The following is a 19,200-nucleotide window of genomic DNA, read 5'->3' on the forward strand; positions in this document are numbered from 1 at the left end:
AGTGCTAGAATAGGATTTACAAAGTAAGTGGCAAAGAATATTTAAGGTACATAAGAGTTGAGGGTAAGATTTTACATGAGAATTCTTTGGAGAAAGCTGTGTTAGGAGTTCCACTCCATTCCTATCTCAGAGGTGTCAAGCTTGAGAAACCAAAATGGCAAGAGGCACAGCAGAGTGTTATACCCAGAGCTGTTGGGGCAAAGGTGAGAGCCATGAGTGAGAGAGAGGGTTGGCCTGAGATAGCCAAGGATCCTATCCAAGAGGGCAGCCCAGAGGGGCAAAGAGATCTCAACCGAGAGAAGCTAGAGGTCTGGAGGAAGGAGTAAGCGATGAGCCAGAGGAAGGCGTATCACCCACACTGAGAAAACTGCAGGTGAGAGGGCCCCAGTAATGGAGGTATTATGGACTGAATGTTAGTGTCCCCCACAAAACTCCTATGTTGAAATCCTAACCCCCAATGTGATGGTATTAGGAGGTGGGACCTCTGGGAGGTGATTAGGTCAGGAGGGAGGATGGGTTTAGTGTCCTTATAAGAAGAGGCCACAGAGCTAGCTGGCTCTCGACGATACAATGAGACTGGTCGGCAGTCGGGGGCCCAGAAGCAGGCACTGGCCAGACCCCACTCATGCTGGCACCCTGACCTCAGAACTGTGAGAAATAAATGCCTGCTTTTCATAAACCACCAGTCTGCGTTACTTTGTTATAGCAGCCCAAACCAATTAAGATGGAAGATGGAGGGATATAAAACACCCACAAAAGCGTCAGTTTGAGATACCTGCCAAGTCCAGAGAATACCAAAGCCAGATCCTCAGGCCGGGACCAATTACGTGGGAACTTCCCTGCTTCTTCCCACTCTAACACAGGAAGCAACAGAAACCACAGTCAAAAAGATGGGAGAGGCGGGGCAGAAGCATTGCTGACTGTAAGTGTTCAGCTGAAGGAGGGGGAGAAGCCTTATTTTACCTCACATTTGGATTTTAATGATTACATAAACATTTTAATCAGGGAGTTGCGACTGTATTCAGACTTTGGGTGAATACAGACTAAGAAAGACCAAGGAAGTCATGTGGCCTTCCTGAATTATTATCCAGGTGCAGCAGATACACCAGCCCCACTGAATTTAAAGGGTTAACGAGAAAGGAAACTTAAGTTTTTTCGTAATTACCTCCCATCATTTGTGCTTGTTTAGTGTAACAGTTGTTCAAAAAATGGACTGATTTGTTAAATTGTTTCCCTGAGGAAGCTAGAAAGTTATGCCATCATAAATAGATCCCACCTCCTCAGACTGGTGATAGGCTATTGGGAGGAGAAAAGCCAATGGGAGACAGGCCTCACTCTCATGTGACCCGCCTGAGGAAATACAGTCAGGAGCAGGCCTCCCTCCTACAGCTACAGGGTGCAGCCCTGCTCACAGCCTACAGCTGGCCGACCACAGCCAGCCTGTTCCAAGGATGCCTTGAGACTTGAGAGTGTGCCAGCTCCCCTTGAACAGGAGACATGGAGAACTATGTAGCTGAGCCTTGGAGTAGGAGGAACCTTGAGCAGAGTCTGCTCCATTTGTCCAGATGGGAGGAATTCCACTCTGGGAAGGAGAGGGTGGAGCAGTGGAGCAGTTGATGCCACTTCGTTCTTTGTTTGGCCTACCATCAATAGGCCCCTTTGCGTATGAGTGCCTGTGCTCAAGTGGACTCACTTCAGTTGATGGAAATGGACCTTCTGGAAATTACTGAAGGAGTTCAGAGGTCATGCTTCTGGAAGGCAGCCCACACTGTTCATCAGACAGGTCCAAACAAGTCTGAATTCGAGCTGAGCAATAGGCTGAGAAACCTCTCTCTCTCTCTCTCTCTCTCTCTCTCTCTCTCTCTCTCTCTCTCTCTTTCTCTCTTTCTCTCTCTCACACACACACACACACACACACTCATATATGCAGCATTAGGAAGTAAAATATAAACACACAGAACTTTTAGCACACTCTTTTCCCACTGGCCTCCCTGTCTTTAAAACGTCCCTCCTCTAATGTGGCCTGCGGCACGCCACTGGACTGATATCCCTCCATCGCCATTTGTATCTCACCCCTTCCTCAACATGAATCTCCTGGACTCCCTGTTACCTTTGGGCTCTATCCAACCTTCTGCGGTGCCTTTCTTCCAACAACGTTTTTTTCTTCTGTAGCTACACTGCTCTGTTTACTGGCAGCCCTGTTTGCATTTTCCTCCGTACCTGTTTACACACTTCCTCCAGCCTCAGCCAGGTGGGGCAGAGCTGCTAGCAGTGGACTGAAACTGAGGCCTGGCCAGGGCCTCTGCTCTGCCACTCTTCAGACCGGTGACCTTCAGGAAGCCAACCTCACTCTCTAGGCCTCTTTCATAAAATTGTCATAAAATTATTAGACTGGATGATTTTGAAGAGTTTTTTTCTTCCTAGCTCAAAGTTCAGTGATTCTCCCATTAACTCTACTTTTAAACAAACCTCTTTGTCTCAGGTAATTAATTCCCAGGCCCAAATAACCTAAATCGGATGACGCATCACTACATCTCTTCTGCTACCCTTTATGCATATTGTCTCTCTTTTGGCTCTGAACAGAGGTGGGCTTGCTTTGCTTTTATGAGCATCTCTACCAGCAAAGGAAACTTTGTCTATTTTTTTTTCTTAGTATCTTCTGGGTCCCAGAATTTGTGTTTTTATGGCAACTTGACTTGACGCCCTGCTTCAAATGGTTCCAGTACATCAGGCCAAGCTTTAACTGGACACGAAGGGCTCTAAGTTCATTTGGGGCCACAGGAACAGGATTCTAAAGGAGAGTTAAGGGCAAAGGGTTGGTTACAATGATATTTTCAAAACCCAAACCAGACTGAAATTTCATCACTCAAGCAAGGCTGGAGACTCCCACATTCTAAGAACCTGGCCAAGAGATGTTAGGATTGCCTGCTTATCTGCTGCTGGGTACCTATTTCCGTCCCATTCTGGGTATTGAGGGTCACCGTGCCTATCCTTCTTCCCAATCATACGCCCATTTGAGAACCCCATTCAGATAGACATAGGATCATCAGAATGGACTTTGATCCTCAGAAATGCAAACATTTGCATTAAGGACTGGGCATCTCTGGGTACCAACCCTAGACAGTTTTACTAACTGGTTGACCTTGGGCTAGATTCTTAACCTCTCTGTGCCACAGTTTGTTATCTGTAAAATGGGAAGTAACAATAGGGTTATCATGAGACTTAAATAAATAAAAGAGTGCCTGTGAAGCTCTTAGCACTATGCTTGACCCTAGTGGTTCACGTTACGATAAGATGAATAAACCATACCAAAGACTCATCATGGCTTTCTCCTCTGGAGAGTGGGGTTGGGTAATGAGAGAACACAGTGAGAACAGAGAGGCCCAGGTTCTATTCCTGGCTCTCACCTCCTTGCTTTCAGCATGAGTTCCAAAGTACCCACCTTCAGCACCAATGCTATAAGAATCAGAAGTAAGATAGAAGCAGCAGTATGATCAGTTATTATTAAGTGGCCATTAGAAAATGCTTACAAGTAGGTGAAGGCAAAATACAAGAACTGGAGGAGTCTCAGAGAATCTAGACTCCATTCACCTTTGAATTCTCTCTTTACAGATAAGCAAAGAAAGCCCAAAAAGGAACATCAAGCCAACAGGACTAATTCAGGGATGTCTTGGTAAATTGGAGACCCTGGGAAATACTGATTAAATTTTAGGGAGTTGTGAAGAAACTAATATTTACTGGTTGTTGTTGGGGTTTTGTTTGTTAGTTTTTCATTTTAAGTAATTTTTTTACTAAAGGGTAAACCTGACTCCCAGACAGAAAGAGCACTTTTTCACTGATTAAGAGAACTGGGGGAGAAATGGTCTGGCTTGGCCCAGAGAAAGAGAGGGGCTGGTGAGGCAGGCACGAGTCATGGAAGGCTCCAGCTAACGTTGTGAGGTGACTGCCCAGGAGGGCGGCCCACAGAAGTAGCTTGTGCAGAGCCTGGGTGCCCCCTCACCAATCAAGTAAGTGTTAGCCAAGGCTGTCCTATCCCAGGAATTTACTTTGAGGGTGACCAGTGGACAGTGAAAGGGGAAGGTCTAAAGGGTGTGGTATTTGTGTGGAGAGAGAACACACTTATCACCAAGGTGATGGTAGGTAAAAATCCTGTCAGAGGTGAAAAAAAATCTAGGAAGTCCTTCAAGGGTGTCCTGGGCAGGGAAGTTTGGGGAAGAGGAAAGAGAAAAAGAACTTTTATTTTAGCTCTACCATAGGCCAGGCACAGTGCTAGATGGCATTGTTTTTAAACAGCAATTTTAAGGCGCTCTAATTCACATCCTACACAATTCACCCATTTAAAATATACAATTCATTGCTTTTTAGTATATTCACAAAGTTGTGCAACCATCACCAGTATCTAATTCTAGAACATTTTTCATCACCCCAAAAATAAATTCCCATACCCATTGGCAGACATACCCCACCACCATTTTCTCCCAAACCCCACCCTAGGCAACCACTAATCTACTTTGTCTATTCTGGACATTTCATGTAAAAGGAATTATACAATATGTGGTCTTTTGTGACTGGCTCTTTTCATTTAGCATAATATTTTCAAGATTCATCCACGTTGTAGCATGTATCAATATTTCATTTCTTTTTATTGTCAGATAATAGTCCATTGTGTCGATATACATTTTATCTATTCATCAGTTGATGGATATTTGAGTTGTTCCACATTTTGGCTACTGTGAATGCTGTTATGAATATTCATGCACAAGTTTTTATGTGGACATATGTCTTCCTATGTCCTAGAGTACACTTGTATTCCTGAGTGGAAATGCTGGGTCATACAGTAACCTATATTTAACCATGTGGTGAACTGCCAGACCATTTCCAAAGCAGCTGCACCATTTTACATTCCTACCAGCAGTGTATGAGAGTTCTAACTTCTCCACATTCCGCCAACACTTGCCATTAGCTGACTTTTTTATTATAGCCATCCTAGTAGGCATGAAGTGATATCTCATTGTGGTTTTAATTTGCATTTCCCTGGTGACAATGTTGAGCATGTTTTCATGTACTTATTGGCTATTTACACATCTTCTGTGGAAAAATGTCTATTCAGATCCTTTGTCCATTTTTAATTAGGTTACTTGTCATTTTATTATTCACTTATAAGAGTTCTTTATATATTCTAGATACAAATTCCTTTATCGGAGAAATGATTTGCAAATATTTTCTTCCATTCTGTGGGTTTTTTCACCTTTTTGATGTTGTTTGGAAGCGTAAGATGTTTTTACTTTTGATAAAGTCCAATTTATCTATTCTTTTCTTTTGTCACTTGTGCTTTTGGTAGCTGAGAAATGGTTGCCTAATCCAAGGTCATGAAGACAATTATTTGCTTCTCTGGATGTTCTGTTGATGTGCAGCAATTTTGGATGAATTACCAAAAAAAGACATATTTGATTAATAAATTATTATAGCTGTATTTCATAAAATGTATTCCATAAAAATTATTCTTGCCTTTATTTCAGCAAAATCACGAATTTTATTGTTATAATCTAGTTTTTTTTTTTTTTTTTGCCAGATCCTGCCTCAGCTTTATTGGTACAGGTAACACAGGAGGACACTAGCCCCACGCAGACAGCAGCCCAGGGTCCCCCAGTCTCTCCGTCCTCCATCGGCAGACAGAGGCCTCTACTCTGGAGCCTTCGTGGCAGCCTGGGCACCTTTGGGAGCCGGGGCCTGAGCTGGAGGCGGAGCTGCAGCTGCAGGACCAGCTGGGGCCTTGGTTTGAGCCTTGCCCTTGGCTTTTGGCCGGCAGAGCCTGAGACCCTTGGCGATGCGGGCTCGAGCATGTTTCCCAAGCTTGGGGTGGGCAATGTAGGCAAGTCGACTGAGCTTGCGGCTGCCGCCCTTTGGGATCTTGGGCTTGACCTCCTTGGGCTTTCCGAGGGCCTTGATGGCCTCAGCCCGTGCACTCAAGGCCTTGGCGTTGTTGGCCTGCATCTTCTTCAGGCCCTTCTTGTTATGCTTCTTGGCAAAGCGCATGTTCCTCAGGAACTTGGGGTCCACCCCCTTGAGAGATTCGTATCTTTGTGATCGGGGTTTCTTGATGCCGTTTCTGTGCCATTTTCGGGACTGGTTGTGCGTGGTGTGGTTCTTGGACTTGGCCATGTCTGCACCCAAGCCCGCAACTCCCTAATCTAGATTTTTTTCACATAACTTGCATTCTATTGATGATAGTAATGACCTAAAGGAAGGGTCAGCAAACTATGGCCCCTGGACAAATTCAGCCTGCCGTGTGTTTTTGTAAGTAAAAATTTTTTGTCACACAATCACATCCATTCATTTACTTACCGTCTGCGGCAGTTTTCACACTGCAACAGCAGTGTTGAGTAGTTGTAAGAGATCACAGATCCCAATAAGCTTAAAATATTTACCATCTGGTTCTTTACAGAAAAGGTTTGCTAGCCCTTGATGTAAAAGATTAAAAACTAAAATGTAAATTTATTCAAAATATATATAATTTAAATACATTTCATCAAAAATGCTTGGGTAAATATCAAATATTGAAAATGTAAAACGGTTAAACATTAAAAATGATCTATTAAAATTAAAAGGAAATTCAAATTATAATGAATAAATATCAACATTTTAAATTAAAATAATCTAAATAAAATGGAGATTTTAATTTAATTTTTGGAAATTGTAATTAAAAACTAATATATTTTTATAAAAATAAATATTTTCAATTCTAGCATTCAATGTCCATCTAGGGACTAATGTGAAGAATCTGTGTAATGCTTCACACATATTACCCACATGTATGCATTTAAGAGTAGTATCAATTGTTAAATACTGCAACATATTCCTCATTCTCTATGTGCAACTTTTGCAAATACCACTAATTAGAGTGACCACAATGCAACATAAATAGGAGCAAAAATATGGATGGTTGGTACCACTGAGAAATACTTCATTATGCAAGAATCTATTGCATTTATGCTGCGAGGAAGAATTTGTCTTTTCTCTTACCTAAGCCCCTCTGCCTCTCGAAGCCAAAGCATTCTGTTCCTGAACAGAGAGTAGCACAACCCAGTCTGTTTCAGACATGGGCACAAGCTGTGAAGAAGTGTTGCCCTGGGGCCTGAAGAGTGTTCTTCACAACAGTGGAGGTTTAGGATAAGTCATGCTGGTTCCATGCTCAGCATAGAATCCAGAGTGATAGAGGCACTTATTTGTATTGTGATAAGTACTGACACTAGAGCAGGGGCCTCCCCTGCCTGCATCTAAAGGTGGTATTTCTGGGACTGTAAGAAGGACTTGGTATGAAAACTGGAGTTTAGGTAGAATCATCTTGAAAGTAGTACCTAGGAACCAGTGTCACAGTACAGAATATGTTACTGTAACTCAAATCTATATTGTGGTCTTGAATCTTAAACTAAATAAGTCTAGTTGGTTGACTTCTCTTAGGTAAGAGATTTTGCCATCCCATAAAGGTGTGGAGATGAAGTAGATGTTTGAAATGTTTTAGAAAACCCAACATACTAGAGAATTTAGTATATAAAATTTGTGATTTTAATTTTAAATGTTTAATGTCATTAGACATGAAATTTTAAATTTATCAACATATTCCATGCTAGGCAATGTAAACTGTATTCTCAAACATAGCTTAAAAATAAAATAATGATTTAAGGCTTATAACAACAACAACAAAAAAATAGTTCCCAGTCAATTCCAGCAGTAGACAATTTCAATTCTTTTAGCTCTTCTAGTAATTACCTCCATATTTCTATGGTATACTGTTCTCTTTTGATTCATCAATTGTAAATGGTATGTAATGACTTATTATTATGATATATGAGAGTGTTTAACTCTTACATCCCCCATCCAGCTTCCATATATAATCATACAACAATTTTTGCTTGAATCCGTATTTCACATCTTACGTTACCATGACTACGTAAATATTGTTCAAGGCTGATCCAATAGTATATACTATGATTTTACTTCGTTTCTTGTAAACATTTAGTTTTCCTAGAATTAATAATTGACTCAGTTTTAAAATGAACTTTTCTATTTTAGAACAATTTTAGATTTACAGAACTATTGCAAAGATAGAACAGAGAGATACCAATAGAACAGCGAGAGCCCACCTACCCTACAAATAGCTTCCCTCACCATTAACATTTTACATTAGTAGGGTATCTTTGTCATAATTAAAGAATCAATAATGATGCATTAGTAGTTAAAGTCAGTATTTTATTTGGATTTCCTCAGTTTTCCCCTAATGTCCGTCTTCTGTTCTAGGATCCTATCTCCTTAGACTCCTATTAGTTCTGACAGTTTTCCAGACTCTTCTTATTTTTATGACTTTGATGGTCTTGAGTACTAATCAGGTATTTTGTAGAGTGACCCCCAACTGGGATTTGTCTGATGTTTTTCTCATGATGAGACTGGGGCAATGATTGGGGCAATCATACCATTCTCATCACATCATACCATGAGTACATGTTATCAATATGACTTTCACTGTTGGCATTAACCTTGATCATCTGGTTTGAGGAAGTGTTTACCAGCTTTCTCCACTATAGTTATTCTCCTTATTTTCTGGCACTACAAAAGTTCCAGGCTCATCTTGTATGTCTCCTACCCCAGTCACAGAATCAGTCATTTCACCAAGGAGCCATGGTTCCTTTCACTGGAAAACCCTATTAGAAACAAAGATCTTGTTGCTAGGTGTGCTCATTGCTACTGGGGCCCTCTCAGCTGACACAGTGAGGAGATACACATGTATATACTAATCTGTATATACAGGCATACCTCAGAGACATTGCGGGTTCAGTTCCAGACCACCGTAATAAAGCAAGTATTGCAATAAAGCAAATCATAATATTTTTGCTGGTGGAGGGTCTCGCCTCTAATTTGTAAAAAACACAACATCTCTGAATAATACAACAAGGTATGCCTGTATACACATATCTACAAATATTTCTATATATAGCTATCTATATCCACATATGTAAACATGCGTTCATACTGTCTCCAACTCTATTCCATTACCAAATGGATCATTCTTGCTTCTTCTTACTTACCTGTAAGCTCCCTTGCCAACAATAAGAACCTAGCTCCCATCATCAGCCATCAGTGTACTGAATTTTCATTCCAGTATACACGTATAGTGATTTCATAATTGCTAAATTGGGAAGCTACTAGTTTTTTATCAACTAATATACAGAGTTTACATACAGTTCCTTTTGCCTTTAAGTTTTGCAGACTCCACTCATTTTGGTACTTAGGTCAGGCCTTTATTCCCCCACCCACTTTAGAGAGTTTGCTTTATATATTTGTAATATATTTAGATTCTTTTGTCACATACTGCATTTCACGCTGGGTTCCCCCACCCTCCTAAATGATATTTAAAATTTGCATGCATTGAAACTTTATACTCGTTGTGCTGCAAAGTTCTATGGGTTTTTGACAAAGTTCTATGGGTTTATGTCTTGTATTTACCATTACAATAACAAACAGAATAGTTTCGCCACCCTAAAAAATCCAGTATATTTCATCTATTCTACTCTGCTCCTGACAACGACTGATCTGTTTACCATCTCTATAGTTTTGTCTCTTCCAGAATGTCATATAATTAAAATCATACAGTATGTAGTATTTTCAGACTGGCTTCTTTCACTTAACAATATGCACTTAAGGGGCGGCCGGTTAGCTCAGTTGGTTAGAGCATAGTGCTCTTAATAACAAGGTTGCCTGTTCGATCCCCACATGGGCCACTGTGAGCTGCGCCCTCCACAATTAGATTGAAACAACTACTTGATTTGGAGCTGATGGGTCCTGGAAAAACACATTTAAAATAAATACAAGTTTAAAAAAAAAACAAAAAAAATATGCATTTAAGATTCATCCATGTCCTTTCACAGCTCATTTCTTTTAATTGCTGAGTAATATCCCACTGTATGAATTTACCAATCTCATTTTTCATGCACTTAAATTTCTTTGAACTTATAGTTAAATCTTGCAATATTCACCAATATTGAAATGTTTTAATACAAGTTTTACATGGTCAGTTTGTCAGGTGATCTGTCTGTTACTATTTCCCCTGCTGGAGACACCACCTGTAGTTTTTCATTGTCCTGCTGCAATCTAGACTATTGGTTCTCTAAAAAAGCTACAGAATTATCCTTCTGGGTCTGTCCTTTGAAATCATGCTGGAAATTTCCTTTGTCTCTCTCTCTATATATAAACTTCTGTTTCTTGTGTCTAATGTCTTCTTTTTTCTTGGGTTACTTCTCTTTTTTTAGTGGAATATATCCTCCAGCCATTTCCTGAGAAATAGTAAATGGAAGATATGTCACTGAAAATTTTGGCTTCACTCATGATTGAAAATTTGGCTGGGTATAGAATTGAATGTTAAAAATAAATTTTCACTCAGAAATGTCAAGGAATTCCTCCACTGTTTTTATTGTCATTGTTTTATCTTCCAGTGTTATTAAGAATCTAATGATATTCTGACTCATGGAAGGGTTTGTCTGTGATCTCCTTTTTTTTCTTTAAAAGCTTTTAGAATGTATTCTTTATTTATGGTATTCTAAAATTTCACAATGATGTCATTTGGTAAGGGTCTTCCTTTTGTTTATGGAACTGGGTGTTTGTTGGTGGTCTCTATCAATTTAGTTTTGGGAAATACTTTATACTATCTCTTTATAATATTCTCCCTACTATTCTGCCTTTTTGGAACACTCATTAGTAGTTTTTAAACTTCTTGAATTAATCATCTAATTTTCTTATCTTTTCTCTCTTTTTTGTCATCTATTCCTTTTCCTGTCCTAATTTCTGAGAGGTCTCCTTGATTTTATCTTTCAACTCTTCTGTCTAGTGTTCCTGTTATTTTTACTATCGTATTTTGAATTTTCAAGAGTGCTTCTTTCTTATTCCGCTTGTTTCTTATATACACCACATGTACATGTCCAATCTTCTTTTTTCTTATTTATTTGCTTCAGTCTCTTTCTTGTTGGACATTTTCCTTAAACATCTGGCAGTCCTTGACTGGCCATTCATATTTATCAGTAAGGCATAAAAAGATGATTGAAAGCACCATATATATGAGCAGGACTTCACTATAAGGAGATCTGGCTACCATTCATTTTCTCTTAGTTAAATTGAACTTTTCCAGAGATTCTATCTGCTGTGTTAGCCTTATCCACCCTGGAACCCATTTCTGAGCCTTTCATAGATTTTGTGAGGAAATTCAGCTTGTCATGTAGGGCGCCCAGGTTTGCCTTCTGTGACTGTTAATCTGCCAAGTCACCCATCTACTTTCTATTTCCATTTTCAACTTTGCTGTATGGTTTATAGCCTCAGATGTCTTCTATTTTCATCAAAGATTGAGTTTTTTATTTCTTTTTTTCTTTTTCTTTTATTTAAAAAATTTTATTGGGGAAGGGGAACAGGATTTTATCGGGGAACAGTGTGTACTTTCCGGACTTTTTTCCAAGTCGAGTTGTTGTCCTTTCAATCTTAGTTGTGGAGGGCGCAGCTCAGCTCCAGGTCCAGTTGCCATTGTTAGTTGCAGGGGGCGCAGCCCACCATCCACTGCGGGAGTCGAGCCAGCAACCTTGGGGTTGAGAGGATATGCTCCAACCAACTGAGCCATCCAGGAGCTCAGCGGCAGCTCAGCTCAAGGTGTTGTGTTCAATCTTAGTTGCGGCGGCGGAGCCCACTATCCCTTGTGGGAGTCGAGGATCAAACCGGCAACCTTGTGGTTGAGAGCCCACTGGCCCAAGTGGGAATCGTACCGGCAGCCTTCGGTATTAGGAGCACGGAGCTCCAACCGCCTGAGCCACCGGGCAGACCCCTATTTCTTATTTCTGTTCTTGTGTTTTTCAAGATGAGAATGGGGGAGAAATGTCTTTACTCTGCCACCTTAAAACCAGAAGTCTACTAGTTTTGATTGATATTTGGAAAGTTTTGATTGATATTTGTAATTTTAATCTGAAAAGTGGAAAGAATTTGGTTAATTTTCAAAACAGGATTTTGTAAGTATTGGGTTGATAAATAAGTAGTATTACATTAGGAAATTTTTCTTTATGTTAGATTTGCATGATGGCCCTGAGGGCTATATATGGGTATCATTCCCAACAAACTTGTGCAGCTAGGGCTCTGAGTGTAAATGAAGTTACACCAATTTGATGTACTGGTGCCCTAATACAACAAACTATAAAACTTTCCATTGTAGGGACAGCCGGATGGCTCAGTTGGTTAGAGCATGAGTTCTGAACAACAGGGTTGCCAGTTCAATTCCCATAGGGGCCAGTGAGTTGCGCCCTCCACTACTAGATTGAAGACAATGAGCTGCTGCTGAGCTTCCGGAGGGGCGGCCGGATGGCTCAGTTGGTTAGAGCGCGAGCTCTCAACAACAAGGTTGCCAGTTCAATTCCCACATTGGATGGTGTGATGCGTCCCCTGCAACTAAAGATTGAAAACAGCCACTGGACTTGGAGCTGAGCTGTGCCCTCCACAACTAGATTGAAGGACAACAACTTGGAGCTGATGGGCCCTGGAGAAACACACTGTTCCCCAATATTCCCCAGTAAAATTTACTAAAAAATAAAATAAAAAACTTTCCATTGTAGACAACTACAAATAAATCTACTATCAGCAGCATAATAGCTACATAGTAATGTCTACAATGGATGCCTATGATTCCAATTGCCAATGAAGTGCCAATGGAAGTGATCCAGTTCTTTCCCATTTCAATAGTACTTCCTGTGCATGCTCAGTTGCTTATATTTGGCACACTAGAAATTGAGCTGAAGGAGATGGAAGATTATAATAATCAATCAAAACCAAGGAATCAAAATGACTGTATCAAATATCAGTATGTTGAATACTCAAGCATCAGTGTATATTTACTGAACTTCTGTGTGCCTTTCCTCACGAAGGGTTTAATTCACTTAGAAGAATCTTAGAAGAATTCTAAGAATCTTAGAAGAATCACAATATGCACATCAGCAACAATGATCAAATAAGATAGAAATGTGGCAATGTCCATCTTTCTGACACCTTGCAGTGTGTAGTGCTGATGAAATTTAGGGTTGCCAGTCATCTCTAGCTTCTTGATTGTTGAGAAGCAATTGCAGTACTGGCAGCCAGAAAGCACAATTCAATGATGAGGCAATTGTGGTGGCTATTATATCTTCCTGATCCTGGCTCTCTGATCCCTGAATCGCATCTTAGGATGTGTGTTAATCTCAATAGTTCAGATTCTGGCCTACTGATTTCCACTTTCCTGACTGTGGCAGAGGAAGCAACGTTCTTGTTAGGTTGGTTCTGCAATGTTCTGAGAGTCACACTGGAGGTATACCTTAAGCCCACTCCTCCATTTCTTCCAACAGTTTTGCAAGTACCTAATCTCCTGTATTTAACCCCTTTCTGCTTAAAACACCTAGAGTGTTTCTGTTTTCTGCATTGAACCCTGACTAATGTAGGATTAATGTTAGGAATTTGAAGTGTTTGAGAGAATTGGATATATTAAATGTGTAGTTACTTTAAATGTTTAATGAAATTTTATGAACTATTTATATAATATGCTAAATGTTTGAGGATTTAATCTTTTGAACATAAGCATTATTGAATATTACAGATAAAACTAATGGATCTTATCTTCATATAACATGATTAGAGTAACAATTACCAAGATTTTTATTTTATTTTATTTTATTTTATTTTATTTTATTTTATTTTATTTTATTGGGGAAGGGGAACAGGACTTTTTTTTTATTGGGGAACAGTGTGTACTTCCAGGACTTTTTTCCAAGTCAAGTTGTTGTCCTTTCAATCAAGTTGTTGTCCTTTCAATCTTAGTTGTGGAGGGAGCAGCTCAACTCCAGGTCCAGTTGCCATTGCTAGTTGCAGGGGGCGCAGCCCACCATCCCTTGCAGGAGTCAAACCAGCAACCTTGTGGTTGAGAGGACGCAATCCAACCAACTGAGCCATCCAGGAGCTCAGTGGCAGCTCAGCTCAATGTGCCGTGTTCAATCTTAGTTGCAGGGGGCGCTGCCCACCATCCCTTGCGGGACTCGAGGAATTGAACTGGCAACCTGTGGTTGAGAGCCCACTGGCCCATGTGGGAATCAAACCGGCAGCCTTCGGAGTTAGGAGCATGGAGCTCTAACCGCCTGAGCCACTGGGCCGGCCCATTACCAAGATTTTTAAGTTGAACTTAAACTAAAGAACTTAAACTTGGGCTGGCCCGGTGGCTTAGGTGGTTGGTTGCCAGTTCGATTCCCACATGGGCCAGCGAGCTGCACCCTCTACAGCTAACGTTGTGAACAACAGCTCTCCCTGGAGCTGGGCTGCCGTGAGCAGCCGGTGGCCAGCGTGAGTGGCCGGCAGCCGGCGAGAGCTGCCGTGATCTGCTGTGAGCGGCCAGCTGATGACCAGCAACCGACTGCCTTAACCGGGGCAGGGGGAAGAGAAGGGTGGAGCACAAGGCTCATAATACAGTGGTACCTCGGTTTTCAAATGTCTCTATTGATGAACATTTCAGTTTACGAACGCCGTAAATTTTATGAATCTATGGTATCATTAGATAGTAAAATTCATTCTAAACTTGCAGTTTTAGGGATTGATTTCAAAGGTCTGGAATGGATTAATCCATTTTGCATCACTGAAGAGTGTTCAATGAAATTTGTTAAGTGAATGAATGAGCAACAACTTGAAGGGAATTGGGTGAAAGCTGTCAAAATGTTATAGATAAATAGGTCCTGGGGATGTAATGTACAGCATGGTGACCACAGTTACCAATACTGCATTGTATATTTGAAAATTGCTAAGAGAGTGATCTTAAAAGTTCTCAGCATAAGAGAAAAAATTGTAACTGTATGGTGATGGACGCTAACTAAACTTGTGGTAATCACAGCAATATATACATATATCAAATCGTTATGCTGTACACCTAAAATACAATGTCATATATGAATTACATCTCAATAAAAAATAGTTCTGTATATTAAAAAAAACAATTATCATGAGAAAGATTTCTATCATCACAATTTTAATAAGGAAAGTGAAGTTCAGACAAGCTTATCACTAGACCAGTGGTCTCTAAAATTGGGTGTAAGCACAGGGTGGTATGTGATACAATACTAAATATTTTTTAATTCAAATGTCTTACGTACACAATAGTGTAGAAGTCATGTACATAATATGTAAAAATGTACATATACATGAGGGGTTTGTGCTCAAAAATGTTTTATTGATGGCATGAGAGGTAAGGAAAGTTTGTAGGCTATTGTGGTAGACCAAGGGCAAGTTGTCCTGGGCAGGTACTATGTTTCTTTAACTTTGTACCCCTGACGTCCAGCCTAGGGCCTGGCATAGCGAGAGTGGTCCATAAACGTTCTGAATACAAATGAATATATAAATAAGTGAATGGATGAATAAAAGGCCACTAACTTCGATGCCCAGCATCATATAACTAGTAAGTGTCAAGATTCAAATTCAGATTTGTTTAACTCCAAAGTCTGTACTTTTCCAAGAATAGGCTGCTGCTCAGAACACCAAACAGATTAGCCCGGGGAACCTGAGATGTTTTTCCAACTAGTTGGTTGTTTAGAAAACAAACAGATAAGCCCCAAGCAACAGAGAAAAGCATTACATTAATCAGGAGGTTTTTATCATTCTGTCAGCTTTTCCACAAGGGAGACATTCTTCAGAAACACAGAAGAGCAAAAGAGCTACGTCTCATTTCCTCCAGTTATATAGCTGGGTAACACTAGAGGCTGTGTCCGGCGTGGCCAGGGACACTTTTGTTTCTCTATGTGATACATGGAGGGAACATCTCAACTCTTTTTCAGCGGCCATATCTGCCCCCTTCAAAAAAAAAAACAAAAAAAACACTTAATTTAGGCAAGAACTTCAACATTCTTTTCCACTAAGGTATCTATCCACAATATCAAGTTAGTCACAAGACAGACTAGTTTCACTTCTTATTCCTTCCTCTGAACAGGAGTAAAGTGCACCGACATTTGAATTTTAAATGTTGAAAATCCGAGGGCATAGGGGTTCCGACCCTGAACAAGAACTACCGTTAATCATTGAGAACCTTGGTGTGCATGCCCCTCTCCCACTAGTTGATTTCCACTTGCTGTTTCATTTAATCTCCATAATAACCTATTATCATCCCCAGTACTATGATCCCCCCCTTTTTTTTTTAAGATTTTCTTTTTTATTGGGGAAGGGAAACAGGACTTTATTGGGGTACAGTGTGTACTTCCAGGAAGTTTTTTCTAAGTCAAGTTGTTGTCCTTTCAGTCTTAGTTGTAGAGGGTGCAGCTCAGCTCCAGGTCCAGTTGCCGTTGCTAGTTGCAGGGGGCACAGCCCACCATCCCTTGCGGGAGTCGAACCCGCAACCTTGTGGTTGAGAGGACGCGCTCCAACCAACTGAGCCATCAGGGAGCTCAGCGGCAGCTCGGCTCAAGGTGCCATGTTCAATCTTAGTTGCAGGGGGCGGAGCCCACTATCCCTTGCAGGACTCGAAGAACTGAACCGGCAACCTTGTTTATCCCCATTTTTAAGATGAAGAAACAGAGGCTTAAGCACATTAATGGAGTTGTGCAATATCACACCGCTAGTAAATGATACGGGGGATTTAAACCACAACGCATCTTGTTCAAAGCCCATCATTCCACTGCACCACATTTCTGGATTCCAGAATGATTAAGATATGTAGAGTAGTGAGTGCCTCTGCGGACACATGTTTCTAATATGTGACACAAGTGAGTGAACCTTCATTACCTTGGTAATAAGCCACTGATATTTGGGGGGTTATTACAGCCTTACCTAAACATGTTGGTTGATATAGGTGTCTTTAACTATTTACTGTTTGTAGTGGTGTAAACTTTGGAAATCGCTTTAATAGTTTGGTACAGTGCAAAATAAGAGTGCTTAGCAAGAGTCTCTATTACTTCATACCATCCCCAAATAAGTACTTACTTTTATAAGGCAAAGCCTCAAAAATGATTGAAACTCTGCAGGGAAGACTGTGAACCTGTTGGGGCATGGCTTTGCATTCAAATAGTTGAATACAAATTGCTGCACAAACATCTAGAAAAATGTATTTTCTTAAGGGCAATTAGAGAATTTTAAGAGTATAATTTCAGATGGGAAATGTAAGTAGAACCCCAAATATTCGTATGCGTACTTGCAAATTAAGAATTTATGGGGGGTGGGAGATGAGGGTAAGGGGGATCAAATATATGGTAATGAAAGGAGAACTGACTCCGGGTAGTGAACACACAATGGGATTTATAGATGATGTAATGCAGAATTGTACACCTGAAATCTATGTAATTTTACTAACAATTGTCACCACAATAAATTTAAAAAAAAAAAAGAATTTATAAGACACTTTCTAGAATTGTGAGTTGATAAACTATAACAGAAAGGCCTATGATTTTTTTTAACAAAACCTGGATTTAGTTAGAAAAACACATTTTAAGGTAATAAGCAGTTACTCCATCTGTAAAGATGGAAGGCTTGAGTAATCCTTTAGACTGTTTTTGTGTTAGGAATTGTGCCTAATAGGGCTTTCTAGTTGCATCAAGTTAAAGCAACACCCATTTAGTCATCTTGGGAAAAATTATTTAAAAAGCTTTTTTCTGAATGCAGATATATTAGCCTGAGCTGAATATATTACTTGGGCATATAAATTATTGTTTTTGGCAAAGACATGCTATGCCACTGCAAAAATTATTATGGGGATTATGAATGTATAGATAGAAATATTTCTTATCTTTATACGGATGTAGATATGTTTCTGTAGGAATGTGTGTGTTCTTGTTTAAGCTGTGGCTCGCACTGTATCAGAAACCGAGATCCATTAGACCACATAAAGGATATTCAGACTTGTTTTTCATCACTTACTAGAGGAACTGGAGCTAGAAAAGGAAAAATGTACTGGACTATGTTTGGCTGGCCAAGATTCAACCTTGACTATATGCTGAGAATGTTCTACATGTGGTGTTAATTGTGAACAATCCAGTTTTGGAAAATATATTAATGTTGGCGGCCCATTACGACCCGAGGCAGAGGGAGAGGTTATATTCTTGAACAAAAGAGAAGAAATTCCTATCAGGGCAAACCTTCTCATTCTCAATCATCTTATGTAAAGATAGAACTCAAGACAGGAAATGGAGACTGTGAGCCAAGGGAAAGAATTTTTTTTCTCCTCTGGATTTTACAAAGAGTAGAAATTAACTTAAGAGGAATTACAGCCAGACAAGGAAGGACCCCATGGACATGGGTTTAGATTGTAGACTACACAAGTCTCCACATCTAGTAGCCCTCTGGGGCCAGCATGGTGGTACCAGCACCAGCCTGAAAACTCGTGGGATCCCAGAACTGTAGAACCTAATCTGCAAATTTTGGAAATTTCATTTGCAAATTCCACACTGAGTAGACATTGATATTTACTTAGAACAAAACCTGTTATGGACTCTTTGCATGCAACATCACTTCTATGCAAAAATGGTTCCAGAAACCCACACTCTGGCAGTGAGCATTTTGAGCCAATTAGAGTACCCCCCCCACAAAAAAAATGCAACCAACTGGAACAGAGCAACAGCTCCCGTTCTAGGCTGGCAGACCAGCAGGGGAGTTTGCTTTCACCAGGTCTTGGTACCTTATCACTAAACTGTAGTAATGACTGATGAAGCATGTGGAAGCAACATTTCACTTGAAAAAGTGTATTACTTATGTTTACAACTATTAACAATGTAAGATCTTACCCATGACAAAAACACCTATGAGACAGAGAACATGACAACACTGAATATTTGAATCAGGTTCAAGCAAAAATTACAAAAGCAGACTATTTCCTGGCAAACATTTTCTGTAAAGGGCCAAGTAAACTTGTGGACCATGTAGTCTATGTTGCAACTACTCAACTCTGCAAACAAATTTAGAAAAGTAATTCTGAGAGTTTTCAGCTAATCTGGGGTACTTTCTAAAACAATAAAGAGGAAAAAAATAATCACTCTCTCAAAATTTCAAATAAAAGTTTATTGAAATTACTTCTAACATACTTGGCATCAGTATTAACATGTAATACCACTATTACTACTAATAGCTAACATTTATATAGGACTCACACTATAAGATTTAATTGCCAAAAAAAAGGGCAATATTTTTAGCAAA

The 19,200-nt window shown here is 40.0% G+C and overlaps 1 protein-coding gene across 1 annotated transcript; it reads right to left on the reverse strand.

Annotated features, from left to right (window-relative positions):
* Positions 1 to 5,580: 5,580 nt before the first annotated feature.
* Positions 5,581 to 6,186, reverse strand: LOC117013517 (60S ribosomal protein L29). The gene has a single exon (XM_033090751.1). The coding sequence runs from the start codon at positions 6,160 to 6,162 to the stop codon at positions 5,683 to 5,685; it is 480 nt and encodes a 159-aa protein (XP_032946642.1). The 5' UTR covers positions 6,163 to 6,186; the 3' UTR covers positions 5,581 to 5,682.
* Between the last annotated feature and the right edge of the window lie 13,014 nt (positions 6,187 to 19,200).

The sequence above is a fragment of the Rhinolophus ferrumequinum genome, chromosome 21 (genome assembly GCF_004115265.2).
Source record: "Rhinolophus ferrumequinum isolate MPI-CBG mRhiFer1 chromosome 21, mRhiFer1_v1.p, whole genome shotgun sequence".
NCBI classification, from domain to species: Eukaryota; Metazoa; Chordata; class Mammalia; order Chiroptera; family Rhinolophidae; genus Rhinolophus; species Rhinolophus ferrumequinum.

What these genes read in the sequence shown, in the direction of transcription:
- LOC117013517 (XM_033090751.1), bottom strand. Translation starts at nt 6,162, where the DNA reads ATGGCCAAGTCCAAGAACCACACCACGCACAACCAGTCCCGAAAATGG.